Here is a 25,594-nt window from a genome sequence, read left to right as displayed (position 1 = left end):
ATCACATATACACATTTTCAAAACCAGGAAGATAATTTTCAAAAGGATGTAGATGCATAAAACAGGGATGAAGTGACCCTATTCCCCTTTAACCTGTGTGTGACCCTATCTGGGAAATCTGTGTTGTAAGATTACTACAAAGGTAGGCCATTATTGTTGATATTGTTTTGCTAGTAATAGTAACAAAGGTTGAAATTGCATATGAAAGGTTGGAATCTGTGTGGTTCCTGCTCCAGCCCACAAGATTTTCCTCAGTCATCCTCACATAAGGAGTCAGATTGGGGATTTTTTTCTCTATGCAAGGCACAGAGAAAAAAAACCAGTCTCCAGGGAAGAGCGTGAAATAAAGTTTGTTGTGGTGCCTGCCAAAGAAGAAGTTGGAAGCAAAACAGTGCTCTTAGAAGTGGGCACAAGAGCACAGAAGTAAAGCTTACTGACTCCCAAAGAGCACCCAAGAAAAAAAATAAAAAGGGAATTTAAATAGAGAGTGGTCTGAGGGGCCTGGAGGAAATCAGATTTAGGTCTACAGCAGGCAAAGGAGACAAGCTCTGTCTGGATTTAGGGCTTATATTCAACGAAGTTAGTGCTAGAAAAGCAGGATTTTTTTTTTTACCTTCATACAGAAGAAAAAGTGGTGGTACAAAGAAGCTGTGAATTTGAGAGGGCGTGGTCCCTAGAGAGACTGAAGTTGCCGGTGTATATGTGTATGTGTGTGCGCACACAGAGTATGGCCTCCAGCAATAGGCTCTGGCTCTATACTAAGCATCAGAATTCAGCTGAGTAAAAGCATGATGGGAGTAAATATATACGCTTTGCTTCAGAGTCTCCTAGAAGGGCAGAAGCAGCTGCAGGAGGGACAAAGCAGTATTCAGGAGAGCTGCATAAATCACCAGCTTTCCTGTGCTACGATAAAAAGGAAGCTGGAAGCACAGTTCAGAAGAGTACAGAGAGAAGTGCAGAAGAGAACTTGCATTGCCTGGAAGCAGGGAACGCAAACCAAGGTGCTGTGAAAAGCCAAGAAAGAGGTGCCATGGAGAGCCCAGAGGGAAGACAGCAGCTGAATCATCTGACTGTAGATCAGTCCTTCACTGGGACTCCACTAAAGAGAGAGTTGAAATCAGCAACCGGGCTAAAGTCGAAGCAATAGCGCACAGAGGAGAAGGCAACTGAACAGGAGGAGTGCCAAGGGTATGATCTTGCAATGACTATGTCAGAGATACCAAAAAGCTCAGGGTGGAGTTTCATAGCCTTGCCTAGAAGAGGCAAAACAGAATGCCCAAAAGGGGGCAATACTGACTGGCCTGCTGGATGCAGCATTCTTTGGTCTATGGAAGGCAGCATGAAAGAACCAGTGAGAGGCACTCCAGAAGGCCCAGTGAAGGATGTCACAGAGGAGCTCGTGAAAGGCACTCCAGAAGGCCCAACGAGGGACACTGCCAAGAAGTCGGTGAGTGCTGCTATAGAATGGCCAGAATGCAGTAATAGCGACAGTACAGAGAAGGCACAAGACTCTTGAGAGAAGAGTGGAGAGCACTCACAACAAGTGCAAGAGAAACCACCATGGGAATGCCCCACAAGAAGTCCAAGGAGTCCAGCTGAGGGAAAAAGTGGAACTCTGAGCCAGCAATGGACTCAAAGGACTGGGGGTGCATACTGGGTGAAAGGCACAGCGGATGGTGGTAATAGTGCTGTCTGGAGTAACCCTAATAGGTGGGGGTGAGCGTGACCCTAGAACCCTGACCCCAGGCCTAGCTGGCAGGAGACCAGATGAAGGGGAGTGAGGATGTGAGGCACTTCCCTTGATGGGATCCAGGGGGAGTGAAAATGCTCAAACCAATGGATCCAAGCTGGGGATGGGTAAGTAATGAAGTGACCCTATTTTCCCCTCTTTAACCTGTGTGGAACCAGACATTTAGCTTGGTCCATCTTAAATCCTACGGAGAGAGGTCTGTGGGCAGGACACTATTGGGAGGAGAATAAGGTTGTGAGCCTAGCTGGGATCAGAAAGTCCCCTGCATCTCCAGGCAGAAGATTGTATTGTAAGATTACTGCAAAGAAAGGCAGTTATTGTTGAGACTGTTTTGCTGATAATAATAATAAAGGTTAAAATCGTATAAGAAAGGTTGGAGTCAGCGTGGTTCCTGCTTTAGCCCAAAAGCTATTTTTACGTGTGTAAAACTTTCAAAATTTCACAGAATTTTAAAAGGTTTCATGCACGTTAGTGGGCTTTTGAAAAGTACTATGATATATGTTTTTACGCGTGTAACACTTTTGAAAATTCACTCTTAAGTGAGATTTTAGTCAGAAAAAGGGTCCACAGAAAAAGTATTACAAATTTCTGCAGGTACTTTTCCTTGGGCGATTTTCAAAGGGAAAGTATGCACAAACTATTTCTTCAAGAACTGGTGCAATATTCACAGGCAAACTTATCTGTGGATTTTTTATATACCCACACAGTTTGAAAATTACCCCCCATTATGGGCCACTAACTTGTGAAAGAAATTCTGAAATGGTCTCTCAACTTTAAATGTGATTTCAAATAATACTTATTGGTAGGGGGTAATACTAAGTTGATCAGAAGAAGGGATTACTTTAGCTTTTTTGATTGATCATATTATAATGAAAATTATTTATTAAAAAAAGTTATAATCTGCCAATACAAGGTTCTAAGCAGTTCACAAAAGAAACATTCATAAAAGAAAACATAAAAGATAAATAGTGATCAAAGTTCCTCAAATAATGATAGTACTGCTGGACAGAAATCACATTCTTAGCTATGCAACTGTACACTCAAGACACACTGGTTCCAAACCCAACTCAAACAACCACATCAGGAAATGCTTGAATAAAAAAGATGAACCTTGAAATGTTTCCTAAAAATCAAGAGGGAATTCTCGGTTTTAAGAGCATCTGGTAGAGCATTCCACATCAAAGGTCCAGCGACTGAAAACAGTTATTCCGGAGACTGCAAAACGAACTTGCTTCATAGAAGGTATGTCCAAAAGAGAATGAAAGGAAGGCTGCAAAACTCAGTTGGGACAATACATTTTTAAAACTGAGTTAAAACATCTAGATGCAAACCATCAACAGCTTTAAATAAAAGCATAAGTACTTTAAAACGATGAGGAAACTAACAACCAATTCAATACAAATAAAATAGAGTTTTAAAACAGGGCATTCATAAAATGTGGTAAAAATCATTAAGGCAATATATGTCCTTTTCTGAAAAACCGCTAAATGTTTAACCATAGCTCATAAATAATGACCCCTTTATTTTTTCTTTTTAAAAATGTCTTTATATCTTTACAGTAAACAAAAAATGGAAACTGTTTCCTTGTAAAGACTAAAAACAGTCCAAACAATGTGCACAAATAGTCACAAACTCTCAGAAGTCTACTCAGTTCCAATTTTAGTGTTCATTATAAGATTCAAATGTTCATTGTAAGATTTAAAAAAGTATACAATTCCTTGCAACCAAATATTCAAACAATTCAATAATGTATGGTATAGATGTAAAATATCACTTAGCTGTGAAGTAGAGTTCCCAAAGCAGGTGTTATATTTGCCGAAACATAGCTATTATGTCAGATGTTGATGACCGATAACTATCCATATTTGAACACTGAATATACTGAGCTGTGTTTGGATGTATGGACCTGATCACTAGTTTTTGAAGTTAGATCTAAAATGCTAAGTGATATTTTACAACTGTACCATATATATAACTGAATCACCAGTTCTAAAATATGTCTAAAATATGTCACTTTGAATATTTCTCTCTAGCCATCCACAGTTGATTTTGTTATGTTTTTCTAGATCTGACATCCCAGCCAATTTGTTATTTAATGACATATCTATTACCATCTCCTTTCAAGATCGCAATTTGGGCATCCTTCTCGATTCCTCAATTTCACTTTGGCCTCATATCAAGACAATAGTCAAGAATGCTTTTTTCAAATTTATGCCTAATTCATTGTGTGTAGTCTTTTTTAAAAAATTCTGACCTTAGGGCTATTGTCCAATCACTAGTCATGTCATCTCTGAAACACTCTACCTTGGTTTATCTGTTTACAAAGCATTGCAAATAGTCCAGAATGCCGCTGGAGCAGGAGTACAAGACCACATAATCGATTTATCTCTCAGTTTGAATATTATCTCTCTCTCTAGCCATTCACATTTGGTTTTGTTATGTTTTTAAGTGATGGATTGTACTGGATTATGTTCTCGATGTTTTTTTTTATTTTAGATCTAAAAAAACTCCAGGGGAACATAAATCTTGCTTGGCTTCAATCTTTTCAAATTTTGAACTATACATACTGATGCTATCAAATACTTCAATAAATGAAATAAGCACATTGAAAATAATAAATGTTAGAGTATATAAGTGGAGCTCTCTTCTGCGTTGATGACTAAGGAGCTCACTATAGCCCTCTCCTAAAACAAATTATTTGTAATAAAATTCTACCCAAGACAGCTTTCACTTTTTCTTATTAGTAGAAAGAGTGGCAAGTTGGTAGATTAACATGTGTTAATTCTTGGCACATCTTCAATTATTGCCATCCTCACAGATTTGTTCCTTTCCGTTTTCAAATGTAATACTTTCCAATGTGAATTTGTTCAAGTATACCACATTAGTATGTGAATCTTATTGGTCTGAACCAGAACTCAACTAGTATTGTCTTAGCAACCTGTACAAAACAGCAAATACACTTAATTTCATTAAAAGACAATGGCTGCATTTCTACCACTGAACATTTTCATTCATGCATGAACGTTCTATCTGCTATCTGTACAAGCCAGCAAGGGGGTGAAAAATAGGCTAGCAAAGCTGAAAGGAATCAAAAGTTAGAACAAAAAAAAAAAAATCAAACATCTAAAATCTTAATCACTTTTTAAAATAATTTTTTAAGATAATTCCTTTGAAATGGCACAAAAAGTTCCAAATGGCAAAAAAAGCTCCAAATGACAAAGTCATTTACAAAATCTTGGTTCATAAAAAGAAAATGGAGATGTTCAGCTAGTCTTAGAGGGTGACATCTGTCAAAATGACAAATGTGTGACATGATACAACATTTTTTTTTAAGGCGTAATGATTTAATTACAAAGTGTTATCACATCCGAATACAAACTTTATTCGAAAGGTTTCTGACCAGAATACAGAACCAAATCCCAGGATGTTATACTACTGAAGAATTGTGCACAAGGTTTCAACCACAGTACTAGATTAAAAAACATCCTATCGATCTCAAAATGATAAGCACGGGCAAATAATTAAAGGGTCCACAGAGCTAATAAAGAAAGTGCAGCGACCTTGCTAGTATCTGACCTTTGTATCACACTCTGGCTCATTGTAAAACACTCAACCATGAAAAGCAGCTTTTTTTGTGTGTTATTTATGGCAGAATTTTTAAATGTACCTTTCATGTTTAAAGAAATACTGGTACTGCTATATATATTCATTGTAAATGCAATGTGAATTACACAAGTTTTCTAATTTACAACTTTCAGTAAACCAAATGCCTTGAATACTGGGATTTTCAACCTTGCAATTTAATGACAACTCTGTCTTTGGCCTATCCTGACCTGTTGTGAAGTAAATCAGGCAAACTAATGCGGGCTAACAAGTCTTTTTCACACTGTTCGATCACCCTGCATCTCTTTTCTCCACTAACACAGCCGGTCTCCCACTCTGTCTAGCCATCCTCCCTCAAAGCAAACAAAATGGTCACTGTAACCCTGCATTATTGCTCATTAGATCACAGGTTAGTGAAGTGGAACTGCATCCTCCCCCCATTCCACCACCATCACTCCCATCCCAGTTCCCATAGGAGAACTATACTTCAAAAATCTGTCCATGTCAAATGAAGGGAAAAAAATCCCAAGCCCGGGGTCACCCAGATCAATGATCAAAAGAAACTGAGAATGGCAAAGAGAAAAACTTTTTTTTTGTGTGTCCTTAAAACCCCCCCAGACTTCTGTATAATAAATCAGAATACAAAGATACTATGCAATTTCTCTAACTTGACAGCAACATACCACTTTCATCCTTACATGAAACAACTTGTTTTGAACAGGTATTTAAGCATTACATAAACTCAGACTGTGGAAAACTACCATTATTTTTTCTGACTGGTATTTAGATGGGACACAGAGTAACACACCAGAGGATAAAACATTTATTTGAACACTTCCACGGTGTTTTAGAAATGTGAGGAAACAAATCCCAAATTGTGCTGCTGTAAGTTACGCTGAAAGTGACTTAAGTTTCAAGCTGGATACTATTGTTCTTTGCAACTTCGACAAAGCAAGCTTCTGCTTTCCCAACTACAAACAGCTGGACATTGAATAGTTGTGACTTGCAACACAGAAGATGCTGCCTACATTTATTAGGTTCACGAATTCCTGAAACGACTGTTGGACTGACAACTCTCTACAGAGAAAGAAATGCAAGTGAAAACATCAGAGCAGTTGAGCAGAGGAACATTCGTAACTAATATGACATGCATCACATTTCAAGGTCAACTTTTTTTGCAAGGAAGAAAATTATACAAATACATGTGTGGGGAAAATCAATGTACAGCACAATGTTCTGAAGATAATCACAGAGGGAGAGTGAGCTGGAAAAAAAGGGGCCAACTATGCCTAGCCATATAACTAAAAATCTCTAATACAATACATCCTGTGCTAAAAATCAGTCTGTAGTCTTTTTATTATAGAATCAAGAGCCACAACTAGTGGTCTGGATTTGCCTAAAATAAAAAGAATCAGTTCTGAAATACTGCTTAACTAATTTTGTTTTCCTACATATCTGGCAATCTGTTGCAAGGAATCATCTTGAAGAACAATGAATATTTTATCAGATACATCAAAGTTGCCACAGGAAAAATCATGCAATTTGAACGGGATGAACTTCGCATAGCACACTTTAAAAATTACAAACTGACTTGAAAGAAAACAGTTCATACATTGTACTTTTAAAGATTCATGTCAAATGCTACTAGTTTAGCACATTTGCTAGCGTGAAAGACTAAGTTGCCTGCAACTGATACCTTACATAAATCTATTTGACAAAAATAAAGCCACCAAAAAGACATCTTAAAAAAGCTTCCAAATATAGTCAGTACTTCCACGAACTGAACTGTTCTCCAGGGCTCTGACTCAAGAAGAAGCAGTCACATCAGCATCATATGTTAGCAAAGGGAAATGTTTTGAATGAAAAAGGAATCACTGTTTGGATTACTGTATTCTCTGAAAGATCCACTGTGAAATCCTGCTTTCTGGGGAAGAATGAGGAGAAAGGAAACACTCAAATGCATGGCCCCAACCTACCTCACAATCCCTGAACTACTACACACCCACCAGTCAACTGCATTCAACAACTCAGTCTTGGCTAGTGGTGACATTACCCGAAATGATGAGACTCTCAGAAAGTAGGCAGAAAACATTCACAGTTGCAATTCTGACCTTCAGGAAATCCTTACCTCTCCATAATTAGACTTACTCCAAATCTTATATCTTTCAGGAAAATGGTGAAAAACTGGCTCTTTCAAGCAATTTTTTTATATCAATCAATGATACCTGCACCACTAAGACTCTTCATAGAAAACCCTAACTGCCCAGTAAGGACTCTTGATAGGGCCAAAACAACTTGAAATGCATGAAAACACTTACATAGCCCAGTCCATTGTCATATCACCTGCTCACTTCCTTCTCTAATAAAACTCTCTATATAGTCACATATGATAATTTCTCCCACTTACCGAGTCCTTGACCTAGGAATCCCTTTACTCCTATTAGTAAACTGCAGTAATTCTCTAACCCAGCGATTCTGAACTGGTGTGTTGCGACAAGCACCGGTGGGTATGTCGCTTGCTACCCACAGCTGGCGGGGCTGAAGATCGGAGCCTCTGGCCTCTGCCAGAGACCAGGCTGGTGGGGCCGAAGACCTGAAGACAGGAGCCGCAGGCTGCTGCTGGAGACCAGGCCGATGGGCTGAAGATCGGAGCTGTTCAGCTGGGGGACAGTGTCAGTGCGTGCGGTGTGTGTATGTGAGACGGGGGAGGGCGCTTGTGTGTGTGGTGTGTGTATGTGAGACAGGGGGGCACTCGTGAGTGTAGTGTGTTTGTGAGAGGGGGTGCGTGTGTACGTGACATGGGGAGAGTGCTCGTGCATGTGGGTGTGTACATGGGGAAGGTGCTTGTGTGTGTGTGTGTGTGTGTTGTATATGAGGGGGAGGGTGCTTCTGTCTGTGTGTGTGTGTGAGAGAGAGACATGGAGCATGTTTCTGGCTGGCTGTGGCTATCAAAGAGAGAAGAGGCATATGTGTGATTGACAGCTTGAGTGTAAGTGAAATAGAGAAAGAATGTGTATGATTGACAGCCTGTGTGTAAGTAAGAGAGAGAGCATTGTGTGTGTGAGAAAGATTGGTCAGGGAGATGACATGTATGTGTGAGAAAGTCTGGTCAGGGAGGGGACGTGTGAGAGAGAGAGAGAGAGAGAGAGAGAGAGAGACTGGTTGGGGAGATAACGTGTGCGAGACAGAAACTGGCTCTGAGGGTGTGACTGGTGTATGTGTGAGAGAGAGAGAGAGCGAGAGAGAGTGAGAGAGATAGACTGGTTGTGGTCCCTAAGGAAGAGGATCATGAGAATAGCTTCAGCAGCCACTGCTGCTTCTGACGTGGCCACCAAGGAAAAGGAGTAGGAAAACTGCTGGAGGGGGTAGGTAAAGGTGGCTTTTTAAGTTCATTTTTCTTGATTGACTTCCATTTTAATTATTGGGTATTATGTGATGTGTCTGCTGTTTTGAAATATGTTATTGGCCTTTGAAGAATTTTTAATAAGTTTTAAAAGTTTGTAATTTTTAGATGTTATTCTGTACATCAGTTATTTTGAAATATTTATTCATATAATTTAACAATTATTTCTGTGTGGGAATCTATAACAGCTTGGCTTTTTCTGTTTTCCTAACTGGAGGTGTACTGGTGTTTAGGGCCTGGTTTAATATTTGTAGTGTTGCCTTTTTATAGGTAGGGTTGTTCCATTTGAGTGCATGCCATAATGCAGGTGTAAATTTGTGCGGATTAATTTGTGTGCATTACTGCAGATCCTGGTAGTATGTTAGGTGCTATATTTCTGTTTCCATTTTTCCAGTTTTGTACTGCATGCAGAGTGGCTTTTTTGGGTTTCTATTTCATTTTCTTTCTCCATATTTGTAATTTGTGGTCTTTCTGTACCTGGTGAAGGTTGATTTTGTGCATATGACCAAGGTGAGGTATTTTACTAGCATGTAGGCATTTGTATCAGTCTTATAGGACATAATTGGTGGTGAACTGCTTTCTTTTTATAAGTAGGGCTATTGCGCTTGGTAGCAGAGGGAGTTTGTGTTGCTGTTATTGAGATAACAGTGTTATCATCCATCTGGGGACTGTTGACTTCAATAGAAATGATATCCATGAAGTTCAAAAGGATTTCCATAATATAAGCTCCATGTGGAGCTTATATTATGGAAATAATAAAGAGGCTCATACATGTCAGCTCCGTGTGGAGCTGACTTACTCAGCTCCACACGGCTGTTTACTATCTCTCATGACAACGTTGTATAGTTTAAGGTTATTGGTTTGCTAGTATCTTGACTCCTCCATCATAATTGTTCTCTTTAAGATATCTTTATTAATTTAGTTGTATAAGAAACCCTGTTTATACTCCCTGTTATTATATACATATATATCCCTTGTTTTTTGGTATATAGATCTATTAATTATACGTATATCTCTTGTATATTTGTTTTCACATCTTTCTACTGTTCTCTGTAAGGGCTATGCCCACAAGTTATTAGTTGTATGTAAACCGATACGATGTGCAAACGGCTATCGGTATATAAGAAACTCCAAATAAATAAATAAATAAGCATGAAGATAAACATTGTAAAGGCTATTGCATTTTCAGAAGTATTACCTGTTCATGGAATAGGAGATGAGAGGCTTTGTCAGATATATAAGTTCAATACCTGGCTCAAGTCCTGGTGTACAGAAAATGGTTTTGGACACATTGGAGGCTGGGGTCGTGTAAATGGCAATAAAAGGCTATATGGAAAGTATGGCTTACATTTGTCTGTAGCAGGAAAAAAGATGCTAAGTGAGAAATTCAGAACTTACATTAATAGTTGATAAAACTAGAGTATGGGGGTGGCAGGAGATGCTCTTGAAATTGTCTTGTCATCCCCAAGCAATACAAACACTACAGGACATGCAAAGTGAAAATAACAAAATCATTCACCTCAAAAAAACAGAAAAAGTTCCTAGGAAGTGCAACATAACAAGGGAGAAAAATTGGAAAGCTATAACTACAAATGCTTGTAGTTTGGGCAATAAAATCCCAGACCTGCAGGCCTTAATGGTGGAGGCAGACTTGGACATTGTTGCTGTCACGGAGACATGGTTCACGGATTCTCATGACTAGGATACAGCCATTTCAGGCTATAACTTGTTAAGGAATGACAAAAAGGTCAAAAAAGGGGAGGAGTAGCACTTTATGTTAAAAATAATATGCATGCAATTGAACTGCAAGGAAAGGGAGGTAGAGAAGAAGCATTATGAGCAGTCCTAAAAAAAGATGATGGTACATCCATTTTTACTGGAGTGGTGTACAGGCCTCCGACTCAAACAGAAGAACTAGATAGAGATCTGATCAAAGACATTCAAAAGGTGGGAAAGAAGGGGGATGTGTTAATTGTTGGTGACTTTAATCTGCCGGGCGTGGACTACAGAATCCCTTCTGCAGAAACTAACAGAAGTAGAGAGATAGTGGATGCCCTGCAAGAGGCTTTGTTTAAACAAATGATAATAGAACCCACGAGGGAGGGAGTTTTACTTGACCTAGTGCTCACTAATGGGATAATGTCTCTAATGTCTGGGTGGGTGCCCACCTCAACACCAGTAATCATCAAACAGTATAGTTTGATATTGCAAATAGGATCCAGAGAAGTCACACAAAAACCTGAGTTTTAAACTTAAAAAAAAATAGACTTTGTAGAAATGGGGAAGTATCTGGAGGCAGAACTTGAAGACTGGGAGAAAATGGGAGAGGTCGAACAACAGTGGGCCAAACTAAAAGGAGCAATTACAAAAGCAACAGATCTATATGTTAAAAAAAGAAACAAAAGTAAGAGAAATAAGAAACCAATCTAGTTCACAAAGGAGGTGGCTGATGTAATAAAAGGAAAAGAAGCAGTGCTTAAGAAATATAAAGGACCCCAAAAGGTGGAGCACAGGGAGGATTATCTGGTGAAATTGAGGGAGACAAAAAAAGTAATCAAGAAAGCAAAATGTCAGGCGGAGAAAAGGATTGCCAAAAAGATAAAATGAGGTGACAAAACATTTTTCAGATAAGTCAGAGAAAGGAGAAAGGTCCATAGTGGTATAGTGAAATTGAAAGGTAATAAGGATCAATGGGTGGAGAGAGAAGAAAAAAATGGCAGAAATATTAAACAAATACTTCAATTCAGTGTTCACTAAGGAAGACCCTGGAGAAGGACAGTCACTTGTTATCAAAACTGTAGAAGGGGGTGGAGTAGACAAAACTCCATTTACGGAAGATAATGTACGGGAACAGCTAAGAAAACTGAAAGTGAACAAAGCCATGGGGCCTGATTAGGTTCATCCCAGAATACTGAGGGAACTCAGAGATGTGCTAGTGGGTTTGCTGTGTGACCTATTCTATAGATCCCTGGAAAAGGGTATAGAGACAAGTGACTGAAGAAGAACGGCGGTGGCCCCACTTCACAAGAGTGAGAGCAGAAAAGAGGCTGGAAACTACAGGCTGGTTAGCATCATATCGGTGGCGGGAAAATTAATGGAGTCTCTGCTAAAGGAAAGGACAGTTCACTATCTACAATCCAATGGGTTGGTTGAAGATATGGCAGCTGGGATTCAATGCCAAGATATGCAGTCTCATACATCTGGGGTGTGATAATCCGAAAAAAGTTGTGTGTGTTGTGGGGTGCACGAGCAGGAAAGAGACTTTGGGGTGATGGTGTCTTATGTCCTGAAGTCGACGAAGCAATGTGACATGGTGATAGCTAAAGCCAGAAGAATGCCAGGCTGCATAGAGACAGGAATATCTAGTAAGAAAGATAAGTGCATATCCCCTTGTACAGGTCCTTGGTGAGGCCTCACCTGGAGTACTGTGTTCAGTTAGGAGACTGTCTCAAAAGGGACAGATAGGATGGAGGCGGTCCAAAGAAGTGCAACCAAAATGGTGGGTGGTCTCCATCAAATGACTTATGAGGAGGGGTTGAAGAACCTGAATATATATACCCTGGAGGAGAGAGGGAGTAGGGGTGATATGATACAGACCTTCAGATACTTAAAAGATTTTAATGATCCATGGTCAAAACAAACCTTTTCCATTGGAAACAATTTAGTAGAACTAGGGGTTACGATTTGAAACTCCAGGGAGGAAGACTTAGAACCAATGTCAGGAAATATTTCTTCACGGAGAGGGTAGTGGATGCCTGGAATGCCCTTCCGGAGGAAGTGGCGAAGACAAACTGTAAAGGATTTCAAAGGGGTGGTAGGCCTGATTGACAAACTGAAGAGTAGTAAATCACCTGGACCGGATGGTATACACCCCAGAGTTCTGAAGGAACTAAAAAATGAAATTTCAGACCTATTAGTAAAAATTTGTAACTTATCATTAAAATCATCCATTGTACCTGAAGACTGGAGGATAGCAAATGTAACCCCAATATTTAAAAAGGGCTCCAGGGGCGATCCGGGAAACTACAGACCGGTTAGCCTGACTTCAGTGCCAGGAAAAATAGTGGAAAGTGTTCTAAACATCAAAATCACAGAACATATAGAAAGACATGGTTTAATGGAACAAAGTCAGCATGGCTTTACCCAGGGCAAGTCTTGCCTCACAAATCTGCTTCACTTTTTTGAAGGAGTTAATAAACATGTGGATAAAGGTGAACCGGTAGATATAGTATACTTGGATTTTCAGAAGGCGTTTGACAAAGTTCCTCATGAGAGGCTTCTAGGAAAAGTAAAAAGTCATGGGATAGGTGGTGATGTCCTTTCGTGGATTGCAAACTGGCTAAAAGACAGGAAACAGAGAGTAGGATTAAATGGGCAATTTTCTCAGTGGAAGGGAGTGGACAGTGGAGTGCCTCAGGGATCTGTATTGGGACCCTTACTGTTCAATATATTTATAAATGATCTGGAAAGAAATACGACGAGTGAGATAATCAAATTTGCAGATGACACAAAATTGTTCAGAGTAGTTAAATCACAAGCAGATTGTGATAAATTGCAGGAAGACCTTGTGAGACTGGAAGATTGGGCATCCAAATGGCAGATGAAATTTAATGTGGATAAGTGCAAGGTGATGCATATAGGGAAAAATAACCCATGCTATAATTACACAATGTTGGGTTCCATATTAGGTGCTACAACCCAAGAAAGAGATCTAGGTGTCATAGTGGATAACACATTGAAATCGTCGGTGCAGTGTGCTGCGGCAGTCAAAAAAGCAAACAGAATGTTGGGAATTATTAGAAAAGGAATGATGAATAAAACGGAAAATGTCATAATGCCTCTGTATCGCTCCATGGTGAGACCGCACCTTGAATACTGTGTACAATTCTGGTCGCCGCATCTCAAAAAAGATATAATTGCGATGGAGAAGGTACAGAGAAGGGCTACCAAAATGATAAGGGGAATGGAACAACTCCCCTATGAGGAAAGACTAAGAGGTTAGGACTTTTCAGCTTGGAGAAGAGACGACTGAGGGGGGATATGATAGAGGTGTTTAAAATCATGAGAGGTCTAGAACGGGTAGATGTGAATCGGTTATTTACTCTTTCGGATAGTAGAAAGACTAGGGGCACTCCATGAAGTTAGCATGGGGCACATTTAAAACTAATTGGAGAAAGTTCTTTTTTACTCAACGCACAATTAAACTCTGGAATTTGTTGCCAGAGAATGTGGTTCGTGCAGTTAGTATAGCTGTGTTTAAAAAAGGATTGGATAAGTTCTTGGAGGAGAAGTCCATTACCTGCTATTAAGTTCACTTAGAGAATAGCCACTGCCATTAGCAATGGTTACATGGAATAGACTTAGTTTTGGGTACTTGCCAGGTTCTTGTGGCCTGGATTGGCCACTGTTGGAAACAGGATGCTGGGCTTGATGGACCCTTGGTCTGACCCAGTATGGCATTTTCTTATGTTCTTATGTTCTTATGGCATAGGATAAACACTGTGGACCCTAAAGGCTAAAGTATGAGAATGAATGAAAAGGCTTGGGGTAATATGCACGGAACGGTAGTTACTATCCTTAACAGCATCATGGGGGTAACCTGCATGGAGCGGCAGTTACTACCCTTAATAGAAACATGGAGTAACTTTCACGGAGAGGCATTTACTACCATGGGAAGCTTGCTGAGCAGACTGGATGAACCATTTTGGTCTTTTTCTGCTGTTATTACTATGTTATTATGTAACACCAGAATATCATTTTTGTATGGTGAGCTGTATGGGGAATGTTCTAGTTCTGCTTTATACCCACTGCTGAGGGTCGGTAGGTGGGCGCATAGTGTACATTTACATTTAGCTTTGTGACCGTTATGTGTTCAGTGTGTCATGCATGTGAGAACTATCTACCAGGTGTGTCTCGACAGAAAAAAACGGTTGAGAACCACTGCTCTACCTTGTAACCACATTAACTTATATACTGATCACAACAGACATACATTTGCAGCTTTGTAACTTCTATTTTGATAAGTTCAAATGTGCTTATCTACTGTATTGCATGTAACATGCCTTGAACTCCCTGGCTGGAAAGGTATGAATCAAATTATGATGAGAAAAGAGGAAAGGCAAAATAGAGATATATTTGTTAGAGTTCCTTTGTATTAAAACAACCACTGGCATGAGCTCTCTCAAACTCACTATTAGGGGACTCCATGTTTCTTTATCTGTGCCAGACTAGTCCTTTGGTATTTCAAATTGGTTCCTTCCCCTAACATGAAACAATACCATAAAAATACATGCATTTCGATTGTGAGGTACTTGCTGTTTCTTGTACCTGGTTAAAAAAAAATGGACATTACTCGCAATGTCAAGGAGAAGTGCAGTGGACAGCACCACAATGTGAAAGAGGAGATCCTACCATCCAGATTTAAAGAAGGTTGGAATAAGACAATTCTACTTGTAGGGACATACGAGTTTAATGGATGTGCCTTCAATTTTATCTCATTTCTCTCAAAAAAACAGAGCTTTCAAAAAGCATAACAGATTCTTCCTTCTTGCTTGCATCCAGTCTCTTTCTCTCTCCAGAAGTTGCATGTTATAAGCGCCTATCACGAGTCCCAACACATTTTGTTGGTCCAAAAGATCTTGCTGCAGACTCCTATTATTTTATGATTACATAATAACCCATTGCATTTTCCTATCTGTAATGAGCCACCTTATGGTTCAGCAAATCATTACTATAGGCAAGTAGGCTAAGTATTCAATAGAAGATAATCAGAGACACTACCAATTGCTTATTGCCACTAGAGATTTGGTATATACTGTGACTTCTCTTCTACTTTATGAAGGCTAGAATGGTATTACTAGTAATAACTTAGTAAATTCCTAATTGAAATCCAATTCTAATTAAATCCAACCACGGTTATTTACAGTAAAAAAAAAAAAAAAAGCTTTCATCAAAAAAGTATAAAAAAAAACTTAAAAGATTTAACAAATACCAGGAGTTCAAAGTATGCTAATAATTGTGTAAAGTAATGCTCTTTACTTTTCTGTACTTACTTGAGTTTTATTTAAATAGAGAAGTGAGAAACACGAATACCTCAAAGGGTTTCCAAAAACAGCTCACATGGGGCACATGTATTTTGTAGGCTGGCAAGATGGCTCAAGGAAGAGACAGCGATGCAGGCATCTTTTGCGCTCACTAGGCCTTGAAAAGAGCATCTTCTGCTCCATGAGGCAGCTACAGGCCTATAGGGAAGGAGTGTGAGAGGGCTGCAGTGGAGGGAGAGGGTTACAGCAGGTAAGAGATGAGCGGAAGAACACAGATGGGGAGAGTAATGTGGCAGGGGGTGGAGAAAAGAGCGAGCAGGGCTGCATGAGGGTGAGGAATGTGTACTTACCAGGAAAAATGCCTAACAAAGCATTCTTGTTGTCCATCACTGCATCCTCCTTCAAAACAAATTATGAAGGAGCAGAGTCAGTTATCCAGCTACATTAGCTGGATAAATGACTATGCTATCCTGCTAGCAAACGGGCCGATACAGTAAGGAGCGGTAGGAAGAGCTGCGTTAGTGCCGGGCGCACCCGCGTTTGCCACACGCACAGTCCTGCTCACCTACCGCTCGATACTATATTTAAATAGCTTGCAAATGCAAGCCACGTCCAAGAAGCGTCTGTGAAACGTTAGGCCCGCGCAACCCATTTTACTGTATAGGTGCTTAATACAGCGCCTATACAGTAACCTGGGTGCGCTGGTACCTGTCATTTCAAATGTCATTTCAAATGACAGGCACCAGGAAGTGGATCCCAACTTTAACCCATGAAAACCTAAAAACCTAAAATCACCTCCTCCCGAAGCGGCTCGACATGTATCAACTTACCTTTTCTTGTTTTTCAGCCCTTTCAGCCTTCGCCACCGTCCTCCAGAGGGGGCAGCCGGTGGCGAAAGTGGCTTGCAGCGGTCCCCCCACCCCTCCCGCAAGTCCCGGTTCTCCTGGGAGCCAGCTCGACTTCTGGCTGACAGCTAACCATCCCCCCCCCCAAAAAAAAACTGCTGAGTTACGGCCTTGGAAGCGAAGCGTACTTTCATGGGCTTGAGCGCCCAAATTGGCGGGCGCTCAAGTCAATGAAAGCACAAGGACGGGCGTGCGTGACGTCACGGCGTGCGTCACGCCCGCCTGTCCCTGTGCTTTCATTGGCTTGAGCGCCCGCCAATTTGGGCGCTCAAGCCCATGAAAGTACGCTTCGCTTCCAAGGCCGTAACTCAGCAGTCTTTGGAGAGGGGGGGGGGGTGGTTAGCTGTCAGCCAGAAGTTGAGCTGGCTCCCAGGAGAACCGGGACTTGCACGGGGGGACCGCTGCAAGTCGCTTTCGAGCTGGCTCCCAGGAGAACCGGGACTTGCACGGGGGGGACCGCTGCAAGTCGCTTTCGAGCTGGCTCCCAGGAGAACCGGTACCTGCGCGGGGGGGTCCGCTGCAAGTCGCTTTCGCCGCTGGCTGTCCCCTCCAGAGGACGGCAGAGAAAGTTGAAGGGGCTGAAAGCAACAAAAAGTAAGTTGATAACATGTCGAATAGCTTCGGGAGGAGGGGATTTTAGGTTTTTAGGTTTCCTTTTGGGGGAAAGTTTGCGGTCTACCCTTACCCCTGCCTCTAACGCAGGGGTAGGGATAGGCGGTAAATGAGTAGGTTAAACGTGCGGCTAAACTCCAGGTTAAAAAGGCGATAGTCAGGGCGCGCGTTACTGAATGGGGGGGGAATAGCTAATCCAATAGTTTACATCTAATATACATGCCGCTGGCGGAAGGGGTTACGCGTTGATTTAAAGAGGCGGTAAGAATGGGTTAAAGGGGATAGTGAATCGTGGGTTGGGCTAACGCGGCCAAATTGTGAGTAAAAGGCGGGTTAGAAACAGGGTAACCGCGGCCGCACTTTACTGTATTGACCTGATAGTGAGATAACTTTAGGTCAGCCGAACAGCAGTCCTAAAATTAGCTGCATAAACTTATCTGGCTAGCATTAAGATAGCTGTGTATATTCAGTGGCGCACCTGCACCGCTTAATATCCCAGCTAAGTTAGCGAGATAAGTTTGTCCAGTTAACTTTGCTAGTCAGATGACTGCTGAAAATGGATCTCTATATATTGTGTTTATAAACAGCAGTGATCATAAAATAAAATGCAATGCAATCCTAGGAAAAAAGAGAGCCTAAGGATAGAAAAAAAGAAAACAATGCAGAAATATTTTCTTTTTTTTTTTCATACTGCATCCAATTGAATAGGTTTATTAAAAATCTGCAGATGTCTCTGTTGTTTTGAGAAGTTAGGCATGGATTAGGACTGAGTTCTGGGTTGAAAATGAGCTAAGGGACCGAGCATACTATACATTTGTATCTATTTTAATATTCTATGTCTTACTCTGTTTTATTCTATTGCAGAATGTTTTGTAATTGTTTATAGAAACAGGACAGCAGAAAGAGACCCTATGGCCTATCTAATCTGCCCATCTAATTTAGTTTTACAATTCCCAACACGCCCTCAGAGATCTGTGTTTATCCCACACTTTCTTGAAACCATTTTTGTCTCCACCACTTCCACTGGGAGGCTGTTCCATTCATCCACTATCCTCTCTGTAAAGAAATATTTCTTAAGATTACTCTTGAGTCTATCACCTTTCACCCTCATCCCATGACCCCTTGTTCTACAGCCTCCTTTCAGTTGAAAGCAGCTCACCACCTGTGCATGGAAACCTTCGAGATATTTAAATGTCTCTATCATATCTCCCCTATCATCTTTCCTCTATGGTATACATGTTTAGATCTTTAAGTCTATAGTCATATGCTTTAGAACAAAGACCACTGACCATTTAAGTAGCCACCATCTGGGCTGACTCTTACCAATTTAGAATGTGCAGTCTCTAGAACTGAACACACTATTTCACATGAAGTCTCACCAAGGACCTACATAGGAGCAATATCATCTTCCCTTTTTTCTGATGACCATTCACTCCATATGCAGCCAAGCATCTTTCTGGCTTACCTTAAGATCAACAGATATAATCACCCCCAGATCCTGATCTTCTTTCATGCTTAGAAGAATTTCACCTCCAATTCTATACATCTTTGAGTTTTTTCAGCTCCAATATATTACTCTGCATTTTTCTTTTAGCATTAAATCTTAGCTACCTAACCCTAGACCATTCCTCTAACGTTGCTAAATCCCTCTCACTTTTTCCACACTTTCCTAGTTTCCTATCATTGGCAAAAAGACAAACCTTTCCCAACAATCCTTCCTCCATATAATTTTATGCATGTTGCAATCTACCTTGTAGGGAAACCATACTTAAAAAGGCAGAATATACTTTTGTAAATTAAATTAAACTATAGATCTGAGCAAAAACATATTTAGAAAATTGGTCATGGAAACAATTTAAAAGTAGAATAGGCACCCAGCTCATGATGGGGATTGGAAATTCTCAATGCCTTATGCACCAAATCATATCATAAGAATGGCAATAGATACTGGCAACAACCAATAACCAAACTTTGTTTTCTGGAGGCATACAAAATTAGACCAGGAGAGAGATTTTAAACAAATGGGGGTTTGCTATATTTCTATTCATAACTCTGCTGTCAGATTATAAGCACTGCATTGTTCCAATGTGCTAGCCAGCCAACAGTTCACAGTTCATTCAGGGTACTTGTCTGTCTTGGTACTGCTATTCATCCAGTGGCTGAGACGGGAGAATGCTTTCTCCATTCTTTATAAAAGTGCTGCTACAGACCACACAGACTCAATTTTAGAAGAAATAATAGACAGAGACTGCCCTCTACATTACCTTCAATGCAACAATTCTGTACGGTCCACTTGCCACTTACACAGCTCAAGAAAGTTAACCTCCGTTGGGCAAACCACAAAAGGTGTTTTAGTGGGGTTTTTTTTTTTTAAATCAAGGACAAAAATTGATGGGTATCAAACAAGTTAAAACAATTTAACAAAAAAGAAAAAAGAAATGTTGAATCAAAAACAAATACACCCTGTAAAGGTCATTTATTTGCAAATGCTATATGCTTAAATTTAGTCCAGTGTAATGCAAAATTAACAGTTTGTCATAATACATTATATCTTTTCTAGCCCTCTTATTTGTAAAATATTAAAATTAAGACATCTGTTTATGACTGCAGATAACCAACACATGATTTATAAAAAAAAGACAAGTCTTCTCTATGTGCCCAATGAACCATTTTATAACTTAGGCCTTTGGTTTCTAATAGTGAAAGAAAACTAAAATACCTTGGAAGATGGGACTGGCTCAGTGACAGTGCTGTATACTGCCATGCAGAGAGACATGGAATGGATTACCATCTCAGGTATTCTGATCCACAGATTGGAAGGGGCTGAAGATACGACAAAGGCAGCATTCACAGCCTCTGGAATTGTGGGTATAGGGCCCACAATTGCTGAGGACCAGAAGGAGCCCTAGCTCATGGCCCCAAGTTGACGACTATCGCTGCAATAACTGGACAGTAAGTTGAAGGTGATATAAGGAGGAGAAAAAAATCCCAGGATAGTTAAAAGTGAAGACTAGTGGTTCCAGATTCCAGACCTGGTTCTGATTGAGCTGGAAGCCCAAAGGTGCAGGAGAATTGCTTTGCCCAAAAATAACGTATACACTACTAAAGTCTACACTACACTACTAAAGTCACAGACTTTAGAAGACAGCATCATTTTGAATAAAAAAACCTCTTTAATATATTGCTATTTGATGAAAATACAGTCTGCACAATTTATTTGATTAATCATTTCCTTAGTTTGTTCATGTAGCAGGGATTAGAACTTACTCTAATATTTTCACAATGGTCATGGTGGGATATTTGTAGATATGTTTTTGTATATCCTGTACCTCCTCAGCTTTTGGGACATCCATGGCCTTGACCACTTTCAGTTTTCCTAGCTCCTCCCATATATTCTCTTGTGTAAATGGAGTTTCATCTACTCCATCCCTATCTACCTTTTTGTCAACCAGCAACGGTCCTTCCAGGGTCTTCTTTAGTGTACACCGAACTGAAGTATTTAACATTTCCACCATTTCTTTGTCTCTCTCCACACACTGCTCCTTGTCACCTTTCAATTTCACTATAACATTCTGGGCCTTCCTCCTTTCTCTGATATATCTGAAAAATGTTTTGCCACCTTACTTTACCTCTTTGGCAATTCTTTCTTTCACTTGACCTTTTGCTTTCCTGAATTCTTTGTCTCCCTTAATTTCACTAGCTATTCTTCCATGTCCCTGTTTTATTGTATATTTTTAAAGACACTTTTTTGTAAATGGCTTTGATTTGTAACTTGTTCAATAAAGCGGTCTATAAGGGTAAAAATAAAAGGAGGAAACCTTTGTGCTGTAGGCTCGGACTTCTTGGTGTTGATCGACACAGAGACAGCTGCAGTAGATATATTACTCAGTTGGCATTCTGAATACTGCTGGCAACTCAGGGCTGTGCCCCTGAGGCCAGGTTAGTGGACTGAAAACAGCAAATAGGTTATTTTACAGCAGTACTAGGTAAGCTGACTACCTTCCAGGTTGGATCTGGCAGCATATCAGGGGCTGGCCTAAGCACTAGGTTTGCACCTTAGACAGTTGGCCCAAATGTTAGCTGTACTGAATTACTTTAAAAGTATATAGTTTAATAATTTACCTCTAATTTCAAGATTAGTTCTGTATCTAATATTTTAAAAGCAAAAATAAGAAGCTGAATCAAATAGGCAGACTGAGGCAAGCTGATAAGACATTCAGATCATGTACAGAAGTATTAGTACAGATTTTGACTCGAGTTAACTTTTCAACTATTTCACCCAACACTACTTCACTACCAGATTTTAGGTGGCAAACAAATCAAATGAAAATGCATTTCTATGTTTGTCCACCCTATTGCAAAATGAATCCTTTACATGTTAATATAAAGATTATAAACAGTATAGTCAACCCTACAGCAATGAAAACAAATTCTCTCTGTTCCAAATATGGTGATTGGCTCAGAATTCATACTTTTCATAAACCTTTTTCCTTGCCCTATTTCTTTTGAAAAGGTATAAAAGATGATTTTGTCTACTCCACACCCAATCCTTTCATGAATTTTAGGGGCCCATTAAGCCATGTTAATAGATGATTTCAATGTGGGTGTTATCTGCAGATTTAATCACCGATTCACAAAGGACATAAAGCCTTTAGTGAATCTGTCATTACATTTGCATCTTTGTGGCAGATAAAGCTGATATATAAATGTTATCAGTAATGCAAGCCCCAATGAGAGTCCTGATCTCCCCTTTCCCTCTGGTCAAAATTAAAACCAGTGTTGCATGTAAGCAGGTATGATCAGATATGGAGTACCGGTAAGAGATTTTCTGCTGGTTTGCAGTCTAAAAGATACAGAGACAGGATTCAGCCCCTCTCCTTCAGTTAGCCTACAAGGAACAGCATGGGAGGGGCTCATGAAAGAGCAGTGTAATTATGTTCTTTGTTTTGTATTTTCTAGTCTCACCCGCTTCTCCTCATGTTCCCACTGTCTCCATGTTAACACCAATAAGTTTCCTGAAGACAGTGTTAAAGAGAGTAGATTGTTAGAGTTATATGTTTTTGCGATGTATCTTGTCTGTCTGTATTGAATAGATTGCAAGCTCCATTGTGTAGGGACTGTCCATTATGTGACCCTGTACAGTGCTGTGTGTATCTGATATGTGATATACAAATGACTAATAAGTGGCAGGTTTTCATGATTTGAGTTACTTGCATATGAAGGAACATAATGGAATGATATAAAGGTGTCAAGAGCAGAGTGTTTATTTTTATAACATAGGAACAACTAGATGGGAAGCACCTGGCTTCAGACTGAGGCAGTCCAGGTTTTTCAAAGGCCTGTTTTAAAGTAATCAAGACGATTTTAAAAGGCCTGTGCTCGCAAATACTGGGGGGGGGGGTCATGGGCATGGCCAGTCTCTCTGCATGCCGAGCACATTTTAGAAAGGCCTGGCCATGTGCATAACCTTCAATATTCGCAGAAGTGCTGAGCTGGAAGAAAGAGGTGGGCCGGGAAAGCACTATTAGACGCTGTCCTGGGGTAGCACGCACGCTGGCAGCCAGCCGGCATGCGGAGTTTACTTCTGCTCCAGAGGAGCAGTAAGTATAAACAAAAAAATTGGGGAAAGCTAGGGTAGGTTTAGGGGTCAGGGAGGAGAGGGGAAGAGGGAAGAAGGAAAGGGTTAGGGAACCGGGCAAAGGCCTCATCATGTCACCACGCAATCCTTTTAAAATCCTACCTCCCCCCCCTCCCCGCATGTGGAGACCATGCGCGAATGGACATTAAAATCAGATGTGCATGTGCGGGTAGGAATTGCACTTTATTACATAATAGCCACATCCTTGTGCATGCGCTGGGAACCGCACACATGGACGCACGGGCCTTTTAAAATCTACCCCAATCTGTGCAAAAGTCAGAAAGTGGAGTTGGCAGGTCAGGGATCACTGGTCTTTTGAGGATCTGGAGCTGGAAGTGAAAATAAAATCTGGTGCTACCAGCTCCTGCAGGGAATATAGTCCGCCTTGGTTTCTGAACTTGCATTTCAATGCACTGCGGTATTTGTAGTCTCTGCGTCTACAATTTAAAATCATTGCTGCAGATACCAGAATGTATTAAGATGGGAGATTTGTCAAAACCAAGATTGGCCTAAAATCTTCCTCCAGGAATTGGGTGACTTGGCAGCTATGAACATTCTCTTTCTATGCATATATCCACTGTAAATAGATCTGATGAAATAATCCTAAGTGATTCAATTTGAATACCAGGCACTTTGTAAATAAATTTTAAAAAACTGTATTAATACAGTAAGATATAAAATAATATGGCTGCAATGGTAGCCCACTTGAATACAAAGAAATAAAGTTTAATAAATACAAATAAAAAAATCCCCCCCCCCCCCCAAAAAAAAATATAACACGTGATACCTTTTTATTGGACTAATTTAATACATTGCTTGACTAGCTTTCAGGAAATAATACTCCTTTCCTCAGATCCGAACAGAATCTTTAAAAAGGTGTCACCGTATATATTTTTTAATTTGATTTGTTAATCTTTCTACCCATAATAGTAAATGATAGCAGGTAAAGGACACAGACGAAGGAGTTGGGGGTAGAGTCAGGGTATGGCAGAGGCAATATAATACACTACTATCCAAGAGCAAAATACTGGGATTAATTCACACAAAACAAAACAGCCCGGACCAGACACCCTATTCACGGGAACAAGTATCAGAATATTTTGAGTGCTCTTATAAATAATGTACAGGCTCTTGCCCACAATGGGCTTCAACCAGCATCATATTACTGGCTGTTGTCGCCATCTTGAAGTGATTTCTAAACAGAGATAGCTATTTCAAAGATTAGGCATATTCCCCTGAGGCAGGCAGAAGCTGAAACATTGTCAAAGTCAGGAAGGCACATTACTGAGCGAATGTGGAAGGCAGTTTAATGATAAGTTGAAAGGAGGGATTTTTTTAGGTATTGAGACATTAAAAGAATATTTTGGGTATTAATAATAATAAAAATAATGTAAAAGTATAGGGGCAGATTTTAAAGGCCCGAGGACATGCTCAAGCCCCAGGACGGGCGTATGTCCCGGGGCTTGAAAAAAGGGGCGGGGTGTGGGCGGGGCCAGAGGCAGGCGCAACTTGCAAAACAAAGGTATGGGGGGTGGGGCGGAAGGAAAATTCCCTCTGAGGCCGCTTCGATTTCGGAGCGGCCTTGGAAGGAACAGGGAAAGCCATCGGGGCTCCCCTAGGGCTCGGCGTGTGCACCCCCTTGCGCGCGCATGTTATAAAACCTACGCCCGCGCCTAGGTATTAAAATCTGCCCCATAGTGTAGAATGGGAATGAGTAAATGATGTGAGAACTATGTGCTCAGTAGTAAGATGCTGGTTGAATCCTATTGCAGGCAAGAACCTGTAGATTATTTATAAGAGGCAATATAATACAAGTAAGAATATCTATTTGCACCCCTAAGATTCCTCCACAGTGGTTTGATTTCTTTATCTTCCCCAAGTTAACAAACTGACCCTCTTAGGTCAGTCCTCCTCCCTTCCCTTCCAGAGACATGACAGGCCCTGCCTTCTTTTCTCCTACTCTGCAGTCTACTCCCAGGAGATCCTTGTAGAGCAAGCTGGAAACAGAGGAAGAACTCCTCCTTACTATTCCTTCCTCTCCTGCTGGTAACAAATTTTAAAATGATGATGCATAACATGAAGTGCACTCCAAAAAAATGAAACAGGAAGTCATTGGGCATCATTTTAAATTTCGTACTAGTGGGACAGAAGCACTTCCTTCTTGCTCCCAAATTGTACTGTAAGGACTTTCAAACGGACAGGTCAGGGCCTCTTGATCAAGATTTCTTGGAGACAGAGGAAAATTGGACCATCAAAGAGGTGGGTTTGCCAAGACTTAAGTGGTCAGGCCTTAGGTGAGGGATCAGTTCACCAGAGAAGGGTTTTGTCATGTCTTGGGAGGGGTAAGAGGATTGAACCAGAGGATTTTCAATCAGAAGTGTGAGGAGGTGACAGAGCCCCTTCTCAATGTTTAGCTGAGGTTCAGCAACAGACAGTGGGTTAACGCAAATTGTGTTGGATAGTGAGATTTGCAGAAACCCATGTTAATATTAATTAGCTGCTCTGTATGAATTTGCAATGCAGCCCACTAATATTTTTTCCATTAACACCATGATAACGTTAACACGGACTAATGCACTAAAGTATATTAAACACTAGAGATGTGAATTGGAACCGGAATTGGTTCGGATTCCGGTTCTG

At 40.5% G+C, this 25,594-nt stretch overlaps 1 protein-coding gene across 13 annotated transcripts in view; it reads right to left on the bottom strand.

Moving 5' to 3' along the window:
- Positions 1-25,594, bottom strand: part of ARL15 (ADP ribosylation factor like GTPase 15) — a 1,022,750-nt gene that overhangs the window by 427,665 nt on the left and 569,491 nt on the right. The window contains exon 7 of one of the 13 annotated variants that reach the window (XM_029577371.1): positions 5,177-6,430. The exons of the other annotated variants lie outside the window; for them this stretch is intronic. Coding sequence (XP_029433231.1) covers positions 6,260-6,430 — 171 coding nt within the window. The 3' untranslated portion in view covers positions 5,177-6,259. Of the gene's footprint in view, positions 1-5,176; positions 6,431-25,594 lie in introns of those variants that run through there. 13 annotated transcript variants of the gene reach the window in all.

Source organism: Rhinatrema bivittatum, chromosome 1 (assembly GCF_901001135.1).
Source record: "Rhinatrema bivittatum chromosome 1, aRhiBiv1.1, whole genome shotgun sequence".
Lineage (NCBI taxonomy): Eukaryota > Metazoa > Chordata > Amphibia > Gymnophiona > Rhinatrematidae > Rhinatrema > Rhinatrema bivittatum.
The sequence above is the reverse complement of the archived record's forward strand: the minus strand, read 5'-3'. Positions and strand labels throughout refer to the sequence as shown.